Here is a 19698-nt window from a genome sequence, read left to right on the forward strand (position 1 = left end):
ACAAGAGGAATACCTATGTAAGAATGCTGTTCATTGACTATAGCTCAGCATTCAACACCATAGTACCCTCCAAGCTCATCATTAAGCTCGAGGCCCTGGGTCTGAACCCCGCCCTGTGCAACTGGGTCCTGGACTTCCTGATGGGCCGCCCCCAGGTGGTGAAGGTAGGAAACAACATCTCCACTTCGCTGATCCTCAACAATGGGGCCCCACAAGGGTACGTGCTCAGCCCCCTCCTGTATTCCCTGTTCACCCATGACTGCGTGGCCAAGCATACCTCCAACTCAATCATCAAGTTTGCAGACGACACAACAGTAGTAGGCTTGATTACCAACAATGACGAGACCGCCTACTGGGAGGAGGTGAGGGCTCTGGGAGTGTGGTGCCAGGAAAATAACCTCTCACTCAACGTCAACAAAACAAAGGAGATGATCGTGGACTTCAGGAAACAGCAGAGGGTGCACCCCCTATCCACATCGACGGGACCGCAGTGGAGAAGGTGGAAAGCTTCAAGTTCCTTGGCGTACACATCACTGACAAACTGAAATGGTCCACCCACGCAGACAGTGTGGTGAAGAAGGCGCAACAGAGCCTCTTCAACCTCAGGAGGCTGAAGAAATTTGGCTTGGCACCTAAAACCCTCACAAACCTTTACAGATGCACAATTGAAAGCATCCTGTTGGGCTGTATCACCGCCTGGTACGGCAACTGCACTGCCCGCAACCACAGGGCTCTCCAGAGGGTGGAGCGGTCTGCCGAACGCATTACCGGGGGCAAACTACCCGCCCTCCAAGTCACCTATAGCACCCGATGTCACAGGAAGGTCAAAAAGATCATCAAGGACATCAACCACCCGAGCCACTGCCTGTTCACCCCACTATCATCCAGAAGGCGAGGTCAGTACAGGTGCATCAAAGCTGGGACCGAGAGAATGAAAAGCATCTAAAGGCCATCAGGCTGTTAAATAGCCACCACTAGCACATTAGAGGCTGCTGCTGCCTATTGAAATCACTGGCCAATTTTAAGAAATGGAACACTAGTCACTTTAATAATGTTTACATACAGTGGGGAAAATAATTATTTAGTCAGCCACCAATTGTGCAAGTTCTCCCACTTAAAAAGATGAGAGAGGCCTGTAATTTTCATCATAAGTACAGGTCAACTATGACAGACAAATTGAGAATTTTTTTCCTGAAAATCACATTGTAGGATTTTTAATGAATTTATTTGCAAATTATGGTGGAAAATAAGTATTTGGTCACCTACAAACAAGCAAGATTTCTGGCTCTCACAGACCTGTAACTTCTTCTTTAAGAGGCTCCTCTGTCCTCCACTCGTTACCTGTATTAATGGCACCTGTTTGAACTTGTTATCAGTATAAAAGACACCTGTCCACAACCTCAAACAGTCACACTCCAAACTCCACTATGGCCAAGACCAAAGAGCTGTCAAAGGACACCAGAAACAAAATTGTAGACCTGCACCAGGCTGGGAAGACTGAATCTGCAATAGGTAAGCAGCTTGGTTTGAAGAAATCAACTGTGGGAGCAATTATTAGGAAATGGAAGACATACAAGACCACTGATAATCTCCCTCGATCTGGGGCTCCACGCAAGATCTCACCTCGTTGGGTCAAAAGTATCACAAGAACGGTGAGCAAAAATCCCAGAACCACACGGGGGACCTAGTGAATGACCTGCAGAGAGCTGGGACCAAAGTATCAAAGCCTACCATCAGTAACACACTACGCCACCAGGGACTCAAATCCTGCAGTGCCAGACGTGTCCCCTTGCTTAAGCCAGTACATGTCCAGGCCCGTCTGAAGTTTGCTAGAGTGCATTTGGATGATCCAGAAGAGGATTGGGAGAATGTCATATGGTCAGATGAAACCAAAATAAAAGTTTTTGGTAAAAACTCAACTCGTCGTGTTTGGAGGACAAAGAATGCTGAGTTGCATCCAAAGAACACCATACCTACTGTGAAGCATGGGGGTGGAAACATCATGCTTTGGGGCTGTTTTTCTGCAAAGGGATCAGGACGACTGATCCGTGTAAAGGAAAGAATGAATGGGGCAATGTATCGTGAGATTTTGAGTGAAAACCTCCTTCCATCAGCAAGGGCATTGAAGATGAAACGTGGCTGGGTCTTTCAGCATGGCAATGATCCCAAACACACCGCCCGGGCAACGAAGGAGTGGCTTCGTAAGAAGCATTTCAAGGTCCTGGAGTGGCCTAGCCAGTCTCCAGATCTCAACCCCATAGAAAAGCTTTGGAGGGAGTTGAAAGTCTGTGTTGCCCAGCGACAGCCCCAAAACATCACTGCTCTAGAGGAGATCTGCATGGAGGAATGGGCCAGAATACCAGCAACAGTGTGTGAAAACTTTGTGAAGACTTACAGAAAACGTTTGACCTGTGTCATTGCCAACAAAGGGTATATAACAAAGTATTGAGAAACGTTTGTTATTGACCTAATACTTATTTTCCACCATAATTTGCAAATTAATTAATAAAAAATCCTACAATGTGATTTTCTGGATTTTTTTTCTCAATTTGTCTGTCATAGTTGACGTGTACCTATGATGAAAATTACATGCCTCTCTCATCCTTTTAAGTAGGAGAACTTGCACAATTGGTGGCTGACTAAATACTTTTTTCCCCCACTGTATCTTGCACTGCTCATCTCATATGTATATACTGTATTCTATTCTATAATATTCTACTGTATCTTAGTCCATGCCGCTCTGTCATTGCTTGTCCATATTTGTATATATTCTTAAATTCCATTCCTTACTAGATTTGTGTGTATTGGGTATATGTTGTGAAATTGTTAGAAATTACTTGTTAGATATTACTGCACTGTCAGAGCTAGAAGCACAAGCATTTCGCTACACCCGTAATAACATCTGCTAAACACGTGTATGTGACAAATAAAAATTGATTTGATTTATAAATGTTTTCCCAAAAAAAGAAAACCCTGCTTCTGTGGAATCAAAGACACCATTATTTTTCATATACAGTACATTTTATCCATGATGATATTTAGCAAAAACAATTCAGTTTACATTCTGCTGACATGTAAAACATTTTGGGACTGTATTAACAGTGGAATAATGTAGAAAATACCAAAATATAGTTTTGGAGTGGATTTTTCATTTAAGAACTTACAATTTCGTAACATATTGTACGAATTGGAATTTTAACATATCATACGAATTGCAGGATAAAAAATTAATATTTTTTGCAATATGTAACATATCATACGAAATGGATGACGTTGTATGCAATTGTGCAACATTTTTGTGGACCCATTTTGGCTCGTGAGCGCTACTTTCAAAACCTTTATAACTCATGTTTTACTTTTTTAGTATTTTATTGTGATTCCCATTTGCTGTTGCTGAAGCAGCAGCTACACTTCCTGGATTCAAAACAAAACATAAAACATGACATAATACAGAACACCAATAGACAAGAACAGCTAAAGGACAGAACAACACAACTTTAAAATAAGAAAAATAGAAGAAAAGAAAAGGTCATACTAACAGTCACACAAATTATTGACAGTCACCCACACATCAGTACATATACACTACCAGTCAAAAGTTTGGACACATCTATTTATTCAAGGGTTTTTCTTTATTTTTAATGTTTTTTACATTGTAGAATAATATTGAAGACATCAAAACTATGAAATAACAAATATGGAATCATGTAGTAACCAAAAAAGTGTTAAACAAATCAAAATATATTTTATATTTGAGATTCTTCAAATAGCCACCCTTTGCCTTGATGACAGCTTTGCATACTCTTGGCATTCTCTCAACCAGCTTCATGAGGTAGTCACCTGAAATGCATTTTATTAACAGGTGTGCCTTGTTAAAAGTTAATTTGTGGAATTTATTTCCTCCTTAATGCGTTTGAGCCAATCAGTTGTGTTGTGACAAGGTAGGGTTGGTATACAGAAGATAGCCCTATTTGGTAAAAGACCAAGTCCATATTATGGCAAGAACAGCTCAAATAAGCAAAGAGAAACGACAGTCCATCATTACTTTAAGACATGAAGGTCAGTCAATATGGAACATTTCAAGAACTTTGAACATTTCCTCTAGTGCAGTCGCAAAAACATCAAGCGCTATGATGAAACTGGCTCTCATGAGGACCGCCACAGGAAAGGAAGACCCAGAGATACCACTGCTGCAGAGGATAAATTCATTACAGTTACCAGCCTCAGAAATTGCAGGCCAAATAAATGCTTCACAGATTCAAGTAATAGACACGTCTCAAAATCAACTGTTAAGAGGAGACTGTGTGAATCAGGCCTTCATGGTCGAATTGCTGCAAAGAAACAACTACTAAAGCACACCAATAAGAAGAAGAGACCTGCTTGGGCCAAGAAACATGACCAATGGACATTAGACCAGTGGAAATGTGAAGATTTTTGGTTCCAACCGCCGTGTCTTTGTGAGACGCGGTGTGGGTGAACGGATGATCTGTGCATGTGTTCCCACCGTATAGCATGGAGGAGGAGGTGTTGTGGTGTTGGGGTGCTTTGCTGGTGACACTGTCTGTGATTTATTTAGAATTCAAGGCACACTTAACCAGCATGGCTACCACAGCATTCTGCAGCGATACGCCATCCCATCTGGTTTGGGCTTAGTGGGACTATCATCACAAACTATCATATGTTTTTCAACAGGACAATGACCCAACACACCTCCAGGCTGTGTAAGGACTATTTCACCAAGAAAGAGATTGATGGAGGGCTGCATCAGATGACCTGGCCTCCACAATCCCCTGACCTCAACCCAATTGAAATGGCTTGGGATGAGTCGGACAGCAGAGTGAAGGAAAAGCAGCCAACAAGTGCTCAGCATATGTGGGAAGTCCTTCAAGATTGTTGGAAAAGCATTCCATGTGATGCTGGTTGAGAGAATGCCAAGAGTGTGCAAAGCTGTCATCAAGGCAAAGGGTGGCTACTTTGAAGAATCTCAAATCTCAAATATATTTTTATTTGTTTAACACTTTTTTGTTTACTACATGATTCCATATGTGTTATTTCTTAGTTTTGATGTCTTCGCTATTATTCTACAATGTAAAAAATAGTAAAAATAAAGAAAAACCCTTGAATGAGTAGGTGTGTCCAAACTTTTGACTTGTACTGTACATATGCTTCAAAGTTATTTAGGTCAGATAGGGGAGAAGCAGTGTGCTGTGAGGTGTTTTATTTGTTTTTAAAGCTAATTTTGCTGTTTACTTGAGTAATTTGAGATGGAAGGGAGTTGCGTATGATAATGGCTCTATATACTACTGTGCGTTGCTTTGAATTCGTTCTGGATTTGGAAGTTGCATGTCAAAGCTACATGTGTGTATTATCTATTATGTATTCAGACAATTTGGAATTTAACACAATATTTCTCTCAACAACAAGAATTGATGCAGTCAATCTCTCCTCTACTTTTGAGCCAAGAGAGACTGGCATGCATATGGTTGACATTAGTCCTCTGTGTACATTGGAAGGGTAATACGTGCTGCTCTGTTCTGGGCCAATTGCAGCTTTTCTAGGTCCTTCTTTGCAGCACATGAACATATCACCGGGCAATAGTCAATATTTGATAAAACTAGAGCTTGCAGGACTTGTTTGGTCAACTGTGATGTTAAAAATGCTGAGCAGTTCTTTATCACAGACCTTTACAACATCTTTACAACAATTGAATCAATATGCCTTGACCATGACAATTTACAGTCTATGGTGACACCAAGAAGTTTAGTCTCCTCAACATGCTCAACAGCCACATCATTCATTACCAGATTCAGCTGAGGTCTAGAATTTAGGGAATGATTTGTACCAAATACAATGCTTTTAGTTTTAGATATGTTCAGGACTAGTTTATTGCTAGCCACCCATTCTAAAACGGACTGCAACTCTTTGTTTAAGGTTACAGTAATTTCACTTGCTGTAGTTGCTGATGTGTATAATGTTGAATCATCAGAGTACATACACACAGGCTTTGTTTAATGCTAGTGGTAGATCATTAGTAAAAATAGAGAACAGTAAAGGGCCAAGAGTGCTGCCTTGCGGAATATCACACCTGACATCAAATCAAATAAAATGTTTTTATAAAGCGCTTTTTACATCAGTTGATGTTACAAAGTGCTTATACAGAAACCCAGCTTAAAACCCCAAACAGCAAGCAATGCAGATGTAGAAGCATGGTGGCTAGGAAAAACAACCTAGAAAGGCAGGAACATAGGAAGAAACCTAGAGAGGAACCAGGCTCTATGGGGTGGACAGTCCTCTTCTGGCAGTGCCAGGTGGAGATTATAAGATTACATGGCCATTAAGGCTAGAACGTTCTTCAAGACGTTCAAACGTTCATAGATGACCAGCAGGGTCAAATAATGATCACAGTGGCTGTAGAGGGTGCAACAGGTCAGCACCTCAGGAGTAAATGTCAGTTGGCTTTTCATAGCCGAGCATTCAGAGGTCGAGACAGCAGGTGCGGTAGAGAGGGAAAGAGAGAGAGAGAGAGAGGGGGAGGGAGAGAGGTCCGGGACAAGGTAGCACGTCCGGTGACAGGTCAGGGTTCCATCGCCGCAGGCAGAACAGTTGAAACTGGAGCAGCAGCAGGTCAAGTTAACATGTCCGGTGAACAGGTCAGGGATCCGTAGCCACAGGCAAAACAGCAGACACTGGATCAGCAGCACAACCAGGTGGACTGGGGACAGGGACAGCCTGGAGTCATCAGGCCAGGTAGTCCTGAGGCGAGAGAGAGAGATGGGAGAATTAGAGGGAGCATACTTAGGTTAACACAGGACACCAGTTAAGACAGGAGATTTTCACCAGATAGAACAGAGTGACCCTAGCCCCCTGGCACATAGACTATTGCAGCATAGATACTGGAGGCTGAGATGGGGGTCAAGGGACACTGTGTCCCTGTCCGACGATAGTCCCTGATAGGGCCAACCAGGCAGAATGTAACCCCACCCACTTTGCCAAAGTACAGCCCCCACACCACTAGAGGGATATCAACAGACCATCAACTTGCTACCCTGAGACAAGGCTGAGTATAGCCTACGAAGCTCTCCTCCACCACATGAGCCCGAGGGGGTGCAAAACCAGACAGGAAGATCACATCAGTGACTCAACCCACTCAAGTCGAGTATAGCCAAAAAAGCACGATGTGACGTACCCCTCCTTGGGACGGCATGGAAGAGCACTAGTAAGCCAGTGACTCAGCCCCCTTAATAATAATAATAACGTAATAACTTCAGTGCCTTGCCATTCACCTTGCACCCCTGGGCCAAACTACACCCAATCATAGGACCTACTGAAGAGATGTCTTCAGTAACAACTTAAAGGTCGAGAACGAGTCTACGTCTCTCACATGGATAGGCAGACCATTCCATAAAAATGGAGCTCTATAGGAGAAAGCCCTGCCTCCAGCTGTTTGCTTAGAAATTCTAGGGACAATAAGGAGGCCTGCGTCTTGTGACCATAGCATATGTGTAGGTATGTACGGCAGGACCAAATCAGAGTGATAGGTAGGAGTAAGTCCATGTAATGCTTTGTAGGTTAGTAGTAAAACCTTGAAATCAGCCCTAGCCTTAACAGGAAGCCAGTGTAGAGAGGCTAGCACTGGAGTGATATGATCAAATTTTGGGGTTCCAGTCAAGATTCTAGCAGCCGTATTTAGCACTAACTGAAGTTTATTTAGTGCTTTATCCGGGTAGCCGGAGAGTAGAGCATTGTAGTAGTCTGATCTAGAAGTGACAAAAGCATGAATTAGCTTTTCTGCATAATCTTTAGACAAAAAGTTACAAAGATGGAAAAAAGCTGCCTTTGAAATATGATTGACATGTTCGTCATAGGAGAGATCAGGGTCCAGAGTAATGCCGAGGTCCTTCACTGTTTTATTTGAGACGACTGTACAACCATCAAGATTAATTTTTGATAAAACAGCAGATCTCTTTGTTTCTTGGGACCTAAAACTGGTATCTCTGTTTTGTCTGAGTTTAAAAGTAAAACATTTGTCACCATCCACTTCCTTATGTCTGAAACACAGGCTTCCAGGGTAGGCAATTTTGGGACATCACCATGTTTCATTGAAATGTACAGCTGTGTGTCCTCCGCATAGCAGTGAAGGTTTACATTGTGTTTCCGAATGACATCACCAAGATGCAGAATATATAGTGAAAACAATAGTAGTCCTAAAACGGAACCTTGAGTAACACTGAAACTTACAATTGATTTATCAGAGGACAAACCATCCACAGAAACAAACTGATATCTTTCTGACAGATAAGATCTAAACCATGCAAGAACTTGTCCATGTATACCAATTAGGGTTTCCAATCTCTCCCAAAAAATGTATCTCCCAAAAAATTTGGTGATCGATCGTGTCAAAGCGGTACTAAGGTCGGGAGCACGAGGACAGATGCAGAGCCTTGGTCTGACGCCATTAAAATGTAATTTACCACCTTCACGAGTGCAGTCTCAGTACTATGATGGGGTCTAAAACCAGACTGGAGCATTTTGTATACATTATTTGTCTTCAGGAAGGCAGTGAGGTGCTGTGCAACAGCTTTTTCTAAAACCTTTTAGAGTAATGGGAGATTCTATATCGTTTTTTTAAATTAATTTTCCAGGTCAAGTTTCAGCTTTTTCAGGAGAGGCTTTATTACTGCCACTTTTAGTGAGTTTGGTACACATCCAGAGGATAGGGAGCTGTTTATTGTGTTCAACATAGGACGGCCAAGCACAGGAAGTAAACAGGAAAACGCTCATCCAGAGGCAGCGCTCCTAGTGGCCGGGGACATTAATGCAGGGAAATTAAATCCATTCTTCCTAATTTCTACCAGCATGTTAAATGTGCAACCAGAGGGGAAAAAATCTCTAGAACTCCTTTACTCAACACACAGAGACGCGTACAAAGCTCTCCCTCGCCCTCCATTTGGCAAATCTGACCATAACTCTATCCTCCTGATTCCTGCTTATAAGCAAAAACTAAAGCAGGAAGCACCAGTGACTCGGTTAATAAAGAAGTGGTCAGATGACGCAGATGCTAAGCTACAGGACTGTTTTGCTAGCACAGACTGGAATTTGTTCCGGGATTCTTCCGATAGCATTGAGGAGTACACCACATCAGTCACTGGCTTCATCAATAAGTGCATTGATGATGTCGTCCCCATAGTGACCGTACGTACATACCCCAACCAGAAGCCATGGATTACAGGCAACATCCGCACTGAGCTAAAGGGTATAGCTGCGGCTTACAAGGAGCGGGACTCTAACTCGGACGCTAAAAAGAAATCCTGCTATACCCTCCGACAAACCATCAAACAGGCAAAGAGTCGATACAGGACTAAGATTGAATCGATCTAAGATTGAAAAGATCTGACGCTTGTCGGATGTGGCAGGGCTTGAAAACTATTACACACTACAAAGGGAAGCACAGCCGCAAGCTGCCAAGTGATACAAGCCTACCAGACAGGCTAAATCACTTCAATGCTCGCTTGAGGCAAGCAACACTGAAGCATGCATGAGAGCATCAGCTGTTCCGGATGACCGGAGGACTGCAGGGCCACACGGATTACCAGGACGTGGATTGCGACAGTATCAAAAATACATTTGGAATTGTTTTTATTTCTCCTCAATTAGGTTGGAAAAGTAGGCTAAACGAGCAGCAGTGAGGGCTCTTCGATATGGCACTGTGTTGTCGGAAGACTTCCAGTTTGGTGGAGCGCTATTTCCGTTCCAATTTTCTGGAAGCTTGCTTCAGGGCTCAGGTATTTTCTGTATACCAGGGAGCTAATTTATATATAATTTATATATATACAGTATATATATATTTTTGACATGTTTTATATTAGAGAAGCTTCGATTCATGAAAACCATCTGTTTTATTGGATAGATAGCTCTCAACCTATGAAATGGCAGAGGATGTAAAGCCATAACACATACATTTAGCCAGTAACAGATTATGGTCAATAATATCAAAGGCTGCACTGAAGTCTAACGATAAGTCTCCCACAATCTTTTTATTATCAATTTCATTCAGCCAATCATGTGTGTCACTGCAGTACATGTTGAGTGCCCTTATCTATGAACACGCTGAAAGTCTGTTATTAATTTGTTCACAGATAAATAGCATTGTATCTGGTCAAACACAATTCTTTCTAAAGGTTTGCTAAGAGCCGGCAGCAATCTGATAGGTCGGCTGTTAGAACCAGCAAAGGGGGCTTTACCATTCTTGGGTAGCGGAATGACTTTAGCTTCCCTACAGGTCTGAGGACAAACACTTTCTCCAGGCTCAGATTAAAGATATGATAAATACGAGTGGCAATATAGTGCGCTACCATCCTCAGTAGCTTGTCAATACCAGGCGGTGTCTCATTATTGAAGGACAACAATACATTTTCCACCTCACCCAAACTAACTTCATAGAATTCAAAATTATAATGCTTTTCTTTAATTATTTGGTATTTTATGCATGAATATGATGGCTCACAGTTTGTTGTTGGCATTTCATGACTGAGTTTGCCCACTTTGCCAAGGAAATAGTCATTAATATTAAAAGGTTTTGTTGTGAATGAGCCTTCTGATTCAATGAAAGATGGAATTGAATTAGTCTTTCTGCACACTTGTTTGAAATCTTTGTGGTTTTACTGCTCTTTTGTGCTGACAAAGATAGTCAGTCTTACCAATAAATCACAGCTGAAGTACATTTATTCTGTTCAGCACCTAAACCAGAGCAGAGTAATGTTTCTATATTTTCTAAAACTAGAAAGGACCCGCCTTCAGAAGTATTATCAAGCAGACAAGTAGACAGGTAAAATAGTGTAATATTAAAATATGTAACATAATCAAACCATATGGTTAAAATGAAAAATACATACAAAAAAATACGTACCTAAACAAATTGCATTCATACTGTATCAGAACTAACATCAAACAATGAGGCCATTGATCAAGTTTGGGGTACTCATTTGGCATCTGGGCAGGAACAGTTGCTGTCTCTCAAAGTTATCTTTGTTTATTTCTTTGTCTGAACTGCATGGTGTCTAATGCTATTTACGTCACAATTCATTGTCTTATGTCAGATAACGCGACGATTCCCCCAGCACTGATCGGTTGAAGGACGAGTGTTGCATAGGAGCGATATAACCTGACGTAAGACAATGCTCACAATCTGGACTGCACATGGTGTTTGACACTGTGACAGAGATGCTCTCGCAGAAAACCTAGAATCTTCTCCCATGAGTCTTCCTGTGCGACGGCGTGAGGTTTGGTGAGGCCTCCCCACAGCATCACCACTGCAACAAGTTGGAATGACAGCTTTAGATTTGAGACATTTGAGACATTCTCTTATGACTGTGTAATGTAGACCTATATGAAAATTGGGTCCAGTAACATAAGAAAAACCTAGAACTGTAGGATCATTAGTGGACTAGTTTCATCTGGTGTGGTAATGCTTGGCTAAAGCAGAAATGTGCAACCCCCTGTTGTCCTAGAGGAATGTATTGGGACTCCTATAGGAGCACAATAACTATAGAAGCACAGTTTGTCTGCATGAATGACTCTGGAAAGGCACCTCTCTGTTGGCCTGGCAGCAACACAAAGGTACAAGCCCTGCAGTGGGGACCATACGGCGGTTCAATCAGGTGACCAGCTCCAGGGTAGGACAGAGTGGTCAGCAGGTGACTGTTCCCTGCTCTCTCCATCATCTGTTTAACGCTAATTAGTTCATGTCATAAATTGATATCTTGTATTTAAACTGCATTTAGGAAGCATGATGTTTTCCATAGGCAAACAGGACATAGCTCACATCATCAGCTGATTCGACAGCAGCCCAATTCTGATCATCTTGTCCAACAACCAGCAGCAGAGGACATGTTATCCTCCCCATCTGAGGACAGAATAAAACAAAATGGAGCATGACTGAACAAATCAATACCAATTTAGGAGAAAATTGAATATTGACAGATACAACAATACTTCTGAGCCCTCAATCTTGTGAGATACTGGAGGATCATGATAGGACTGGATGAAGTGTGAAACTGTTCCCAGTATTGGTTGAGTTCTCCAGCGTAATCTTTTAGAGGTCCTTATCATCCTGTCCGCCTGTGTGGGATACATTTCCCTCGCTACAATCATCCAAACAAGAGCAGAGGACTGAAGGGTCTTTCTGTACATAACAGATCTCTTACTTCCACTTTCAGGTCTATATCTTCTGGAATTGGTAAAAGAACGTCCCTCCAGATGATGCGATTCTCCTCATCAGTACGGGCCTTTGTATATTTTCTGCGAAGGAATGGCCAAAGGTATAGTACTTATTTTTTCCTTGAAAATCATTAGGCTACTTTATAAACAGACAAACACAAGTAAACATAAGGTATTGACTCACTTGTCTATACCCTGAGATGTTTCCTCAATGGACTGGGTAGCTCCAATTCGACAAGCATGGCTGCCACTGATGCACACACAACATCTGGGCTAAATGGAGTAAACAGAGATTTTTTTTAAACTACATGAATACATTGTTTATTACTGACTGAGGACAGATAGACAAAAAAGCATTTTGTCTCTGATATTAATGTGATTTTCCTAAACATAACTCAATGACGGTGAGTATGATGGGGACATTTTGGTCTGGTGCAAGCGCATGCACATATGTTTATTCAGGAAATCAACAAACTGACAGGGCAGAAGTTTCTTAGGGACTTACTTTGACAGCTTCTGAGTAGGCAGTGATGGACAGAACCACTGTAACACCAAGGGAAAGGCCAAGCAGGGCAATTCTGTCTGCGGCCACTAGAGGGTGATCCTGCAGTAATCTGAAAGCAGTCTGAGAAAATATCAGCACTTGACAATACTCATTTAGGCATTTATGAACGTTTTCTCAAGACAGTAGATCAAGAAAGACGTGCAGAGTGTTTTTTCTCCCAGCCCCACAGATCAGAGAGACAGTATAATGATGTGTCCGTTAGTATTCACATTCAAAGACAGTGAAAGAGTCCTCTCACCTGATTCCAAAGGTCTAAATCAGTTACTAATTGTGTAAGGTAAAGATTCAAACTAGCAAACAAACAGTCAAAGGTATTATGTAGCAATATCTGTCAGACTGTCACTTGTCATGCAAGTTATTGTTTATCAAGATATTGTTCGTAAGATCTTACCGAGTGACTAATGTGGTCCTCTGTAGCTCAGCTGGTAGAGCACGGCGCTTGTAACGCCAAGGTAGTGGGTTCGATCCCCGGGACCACCCATACACAAAAAATGTATGCACGCATGACTGTAAGTCGCTTTGGATAAAAGCGTCTGCTAAATGGCATATTATATTATTATTATTATTATATATTATTACTAAAAATAACTTCTTAAAACATAGTACAGTTCTTTGGAGCAGTTCCCATTTTGCAGGCACACACACTCACACACACACACACACACACACACACACACACACACACATAAATGGCAGAGTGTCAACCACGATTTCTATAGGAAAACGGTGCAGACGGTAGACACAAACCTCAAAGTAAGGGTAGCCAATGGTAGAATTTTTATTTTGGTCTCGGAAGACATAAATTAACGCCATGGCAGCAAAGCCCTGGGATGCCAAGAGAGCCGCTCGATATTCCACCAGCCCGCCACTACCTCCCCACATGTCTAAAACTCCGGGGAAGGGTCCGGGACCTTCAGGATGACATGACAAAAACATTATTGTTTGTTTCTACCAATGATCCTTTGCCTTATATATATATATATATATATATATATATATACATATATATATATATATATATATATATTCAACATGTCAGAACTCTAAATGAAATTTGTTATGACTTATTATTACTCTACAGGTCTTAAGGAGAACCCAGGCAAAATGGCCAACATGTATGTGACCTTCAGTTATTGACAGCATATTGTGTACCTGATGGCAGGAATAGGGTCCCTGTGACCCCTCCCTCTGTGATGTCAACCCTGCGGACTCCGGGGGCCATGTACCAGCGCTCTGTGACGACACTCGCCAGGGCCACCTGCTCCCTGAACCCCTGACTCATGTGTCCCCTGTACACAGAGATGTGCACCACCATGGGAGTGTGGACCTCCTTCTTCCTCAACCTAGAGAGGTCTTAACAATTTGTATTCCAAAACTACCAACCACTTTAGCGTTGGCCTGAGTGTCAGAATACTCTCATGTTCATTCTCATGTTTACCTGAGTTCCGGTCTACTGCCAGGTATTGGTCTCATGCTCCACAACAGACCCATGGGCTCAACACCCTCATATGTCCCCCCTACACTTGGATCCTTAAAGACTATTAATGACATAAAACTTACTTGAGAAAGTACAGGGCGAAAAGTGTGGTTTGTGTAGGAAAAAAACATGAATTTTGTGACATAATTCTGATGTCAGGGGGTTTTAAATAGTTATGATGAATATGACACCAGTCCGAGTTTACAGAATACATCATATTGTTATTTCACTGTAATTCCTTTAAATAAATAAAATGAGTTAAATACTTTCCATTGCAGGCACAAATACATCCGAAAGTGTATTTGGAAGTGTTTTTCTTGTGTTGAAGTAGATAAATGAAGTAGCTAAATCAAGTAGATACAGTAAATGAAGTAGATAAATGGAAATAATATCTCTCACCTGTGATCCTTCCCTGAGCATCACTGACATAGTGCCCAAACGCCTCCCAGTAGTCTGTGTCTTCAGACTGATGTAAAGAATGTAGTGTGACCTCCTGTGTCGGTGGTAAGTTCCCCACAACCACATGGAACTTCTCATCAAAGAGGGCTCTCGATGGTTTTACAGTCAACACAGGAATCACACCCATCTCACACATGACTTCTTCACAAAAAACTGTGACAACCATAATAGGTCTCCTTTACACTGAATTTGTGAACCGTCACTGCTCATCCAACCGTTACCCAATGGTTAAAAACATCAATAGAGTGCCTAAGTGAATATCACCAGTGGTGTCATGACTTCTGCCGAAGTTGGTGCCTCTCCTTGTTCGGGCAGCGTTCGGCTGTCGTCGTCACCGGCTTTCTAGCTGCCACCGATCTACGTTTCTTTTTCCATTTGTTTTGTCTTGATTGTACACACCTGGTTCCCATTACATGATATTATTTCCCTATTTAACCCTCTGGTTCCCACATGGTTTTGTGCGTGTTTGTTCTTTGTTTTGTGTCTAAGACTTATGTGAGCTGGTGTGTTTCCCTGCGTGGAAATTAGTGTTGTTTATTTTTCGAGTAAAGTACGTTGTTTACTCAGTTCTGTGTCCTGCGACTGACTCCGTCCTACCGCTGCACGTTGACACTTCACAAGTGGTATTCTGTCCGGTCCAAACAGCTACTTTAACTACTTGCTCAGTACATTGTGACGTCACGAGAGGCTACACGGCTTTCAGCGGGATTGCTCAAGTAGTGCAAGGAGACAAGGTTCAAACAAAACAAGGATTTTATTAAAGGTCTTGGGAAATTAACGAAAATATAACAAAATTCTGTTCTCTTGTGGCTCTTTAAGGGTTAACAGTTCAGGGATGTCTCTTCCACATCCAAAATCATAATTCTCACTTGCTCAGATAACTTTTCCCCAGCCTTACTGTAGTCCACGTTGCAGCTAGTGGCCAACCCAGCAAAAAGTCCTTCCAAATGTCTCTCACGTATTTCCACAGGCGAATATATCCAAAGGTGAGTATTTCCCAAAGGTAAGTATCTCCAAATCCTTATATTCCTCATGGAAGTGGACGTGCAGCACTCTTGTCCTCCAGAGAGCCCAGGTTGGAGACTGTGTTTCTTCACCCCCCACACACTCCCTCAGTGTCTCTTCCCTTCCCAAACCTTCAGCTCATCAGCTCCTGATTTGTTTCAGCTGCGTGGGAAGATTGGCCATAGAGGGGTGGAGTTCCCGACCATACCAGCAGATGGAGCCATAGCTGTCTGGGTTTGCAGCCACCTCAGGGGGATGTAACGTCCCTCCAGGACACAGCCTCTCGTGACATCACACATCCCCCTCCTCGGGACCGACGTCCTCGTCGGGGTAAAGGCAGCGAAGAAGGCATCACGCCGGGAGAGGGCGTCCGCATTGCCGTGGTGCTTGCCAGCCTGCTCTCTCTTCAACTCCTCCACCTCTAGGACCAGGGACTCAGCCTCCTGTTGTCTCTCCTTGAGTTTCTTACTGAACGCATCAGCCTTGGTTTTAGCAGAGTTTAGCTTCTGTTGAGCAGCTTTCAGTTCCTTCTCTCTCTCTGCCTCCGCATTCTTCATCTTGTTCTCCAACACCTTGTACTTCTCCTCTGCCTTCTTCTGGACCTCCTTACTACTGCGCAGGGTCTCCTCACACTCCTCGATGGTCCTGCGCAGCCTCTCCAGCTCCTCCTGTTGCTTATGGAAGGAGCTCTGTTGGAGTTTAGCCTGGAGGATATCTAACTCTTCTGTCTTCATGTCTAACTGTTGCTTTAACAAACGATACCTCTCAGCGGTCCCCTTCAGACCAGACAGTTCTTTGTCCAGATTCTGTAGCTCCGTCTCTGTGTCGGTCTGGGCACCTGCCATCCCTATCAGAGCCCGGGGCGGGAGTGAGTAATTCGGAGGATTGCACCGGAGCCTTCCCAGGATGAGTCTTGCCTCTCCGTTTCCGAGGTACTCGGGTTATCCTCTCCTGAGACTCTCTCCAGAGTGGGTAAAAGGCTGGGCAGTCTCGTCCAATTAGGACAGGGACGGGGAGGGGAATCAACCACCCCCGCCGTCGTGTGTATGGTTCCCCGTGTGCTGGTCATTGTAAGTTCAGTAATGGGGTATTCTCTGGTGTCCCCATGGACACAGGAAACTGGGAGGACTTTCCCCCGGGTCAGACACGTTGGGCCCACCAAATCCTTACGCACCAGGGTGGCCCGGCTACCAGAATCCAGTAAGGCCTCCACATCATGGTGATTCACAGTTACCGGGCAGGTGGGGGGTCGATCTGGGCCGCCATCTACGACTCCCAAGAGCGAGGCAAAACGGTGTGTGGGTGCTGAGCTGGAGGACTCCGCAGTGGGCATAGGTTCATCGGCTGGTTTCCCACACTGCCAGGAGATATGTCCCATCTCCCCACACCGGTAACACTGTCGAGTTTCCCCCCTCCTGGTGTACTCTTCTTGGACCCGCCTGGTTTCTGGCTCCCCCTGGAGCCGGGATAAGTCCTGACGTGGCTGGGTTCGAGACCTTGGGGTCCTTTGGACGGGTTCTTCCCATTTGTGGTGGGGCCGCACTCCTGGGGTCTTTTCGGGAAGCATTCAGCATCTCCGCTGTGGCCTGGTACTTTTCCACAGCTTCCACGGTCAGATCAGCCGTGGTCAAGGCCTGTTGACTGATGAACCGTTTTGCCTCATAAGGCAGGGCGCGTAGGTAACGATCCACCACAACGGCCTCCACCACCGCCGCTGCTGTATTCCTCTGCGGATCCAGCCATTTCCTTGCGATTCGGACAAGTTCATGCATCTGCGCCCGAGGAGGTTGGTCTGGTTGGAAGGTCCAGCTGTGAAAGCGCTGGGCCATACCAAACTTTGTGAGTCCATATCTGCTGAGGATCTCAGACTTCAGGGCATCATAGTCAGTAACCTGGTCAGGGCCCAGGTCCCGGACAGCATTCAGCGATTCCCCGGTTAGGAAGGGGGCTAACAGACCAACCCACTGTTGCTTGGGCCAGGCTTCCCTAGTGGCCGTGGCCTCAAATGCATGCAGGTATGCCTCAATGTCATCGGTAGCTCCCATCTTAGATATAAAGTCACTTGCCTTTATTGGGCGGGTATTTTGGACAACCATCTGTCTCTGCAACTGCAATTCCTCTGCCTTCAGAAGGTTGGCTTTCTTTTGCTCCTCCAAGAGAGCCACGTTTGCTTGCATCTGGGCTTGCTGGCCAGCAACAAGGGCTTTCAATATGTCCTCCATTTCAGTCGGCGGGGAGCCTACGGCCAACTCGGAAAACTGGGTGATCAAACCTTCGGTATCCTCCTCTGACATGCACTATTAACGCTTGAGCTTGCCCGTATTCTCCACCATCTGTGACGTCACGAGAGGCTACACGGCTTTCAGCGGGATTGCTCAAGTAGTGCAAGGAGACAAGGTTCAAACAAAACAAGGATTTTATTAAAGGTCTTGGGAAATTAACGAAAATATAACAAAATTCTGTTCTCTTGTGGCTCTTTAAGGGTTAACAGTTCAGGGATGTCTCTTCCACATCCAAAATCATAATTCTCACTTGCTCAGATAACTTTTCCCCAGCCTTACTGTAGTCCACGTTGCAGCTAGTGGCCAACCCAGCAAAAAGTCCTTCCAAATGTCTCTCACGTATTTCCACAGGCGAATATATCCAAAGGTGAGTATTTCCCAAAGGTAAGTATCTCCAAATCCTTATATTCCTCATGGAAGTGGACGTGCAGCACTCTTGTCCTCCAGAGAGCCCAGGTTGGAGACTGTGTTTCTTCACCCCCCACACACTCCCTCAGTGTCTCTTCCCTTCCCAAACCTTCAGCTCATCAGCTCCTGATTTGTTTCAGCTGCGTGGGAAGATTGGCCATAGAGGGGTGGAGTTCCCGACCATACCAGCAGATGGAGCCATAGCTGTCTGGGTTTGCAGCCACCTCAGGGGGATGTAACGTCCCTCCAGGACACAGCCTCTCGTGACATCACAACATATACATATATAAAATGTAGGTAGGGGTTTAATTATTAACTCAAATATTCAAACATAACTAGGTGGATGAGTAACTAATTTGCAGGACATTACCGCTCTTCATGAAATATGCTACAATCCAGGAGCAACGTCATAAAATGAGGCTACATTGGGGGAAAAACGTATTTAGTCAGCCACCAATTGTGCAAGTTCTCCCACTTAAAAAGATGAGAGAGGCCTGTAATTTTCATCATAGGTACACGTCAACTATGACAGACAAAATGAGATTTTTTTTTCCAGAAAATCACATTGTAGGATTTTTTATGATTTTATTTGCAAATTATGGTGGAAAATAAGTATTTGGTCAATAACAAAAGTTTCTCTATACTTTGTTATATACCCTATGTTGGCAATGACACAGGTCAAATGTTTTCTGTAAGTCTTCACAAGGTTTTCACACACTGTTGCTGGTATTTTGGCCCATTCCTCCATGCAGATCTCCTCTAGAGCAGTGATGTTTTGGGGCTGTCGCTGGGCAACACGGACTTTCAACTCCCTCCAAAGATTTTCTATGGGGTTGAGATCTGGAGACTGGCTAGGCCACTCCAGGACCTTGAAGTGCTTCTTACAAAGCCACTCCTTCGTTGCCCGGGCGGTGTGTTTGGGATCATTGTCATGCTGAAAGACCCAGCCACGTTTCATCTTCAATGCCCTTGCTGATGGAAGGAGGTTTTCACTCAAAATCTCACGATACATGGCCCCATTCATTCTTTCCTTTACACGGATCAGTCGTCCTGGTCCCTTTGCTGAAAAACAGCCCCAAAGCATGATGTTTCCATCCCCATGCTTCACAGTAGGTATGGTGTTCTTTGGATGCAACTCAGCATTCTTTGTCCTCCAATCACGACGAGTTGAGTTTTTACCAAAAAGTTATATTTTGGTTTCATCTGACCATATGACATTCTCCCAATCCTCTTCTGGATCATTCAAATGCACTCTAGCAAACTTCAGACGGGCCTGGACATGTACT

At 43.7% G+C, this 19698-nt stretch overlaps 1 protein-coding gene across 1 annotated transcript; it reads right to left on the reverse strand.

Annotated features, from left to right (window-relative positions):
• Positions 1 to 11165: 11165 nt before the first annotated feature.
• On the reverse strand, positions 11166 to 14874 carry LOC121540051 (acyl-coenzyme A thioesterase 1-like). The gene is made up of 9 exons (XM_045207684.1): positions 14658 to 14874; positions 14220 to 14319; positions 13934 to 14124; positions 13529 to 13692; positions 12722 to 12841; positions 12401 to 12489; positions 12204 to 12297; positions 11588 to 11902; positions 11166 to 11309 (listed from the first exon to the last, which is right to left on the reverse strand). The coding sequence occupies exons 1-8, from the start codon at positions 14851 to 14853 to the stop codon at positions 11777 to 11779; spliced, it is 1080 nt and encodes a 359-aa protein (XP_045063619.1). The 5' UTR covers positions 14854 to 14874; the 3' UTR covers positions 11166 to 11309; positions 11588 to 11776.
• Between the last annotated feature and the right edge of the window lie 4824 nt (positions 14875 to 19698).

The sequence above is a fragment of the Coregonus clupeaformis genome, chromosome 26 (assembly GCF_020615455.1).
Source record: "Coregonus clupeaformis isolate EN_2021a chromosome 26, ASM2061545v1, whole genome shotgun sequence".
NCBI classification, from domain to species: Eukaryota; Metazoa; Chordata; class Actinopteri; order Salmoniformes; family Salmonidae; genus Coregonus; species Coregonus clupeaformis.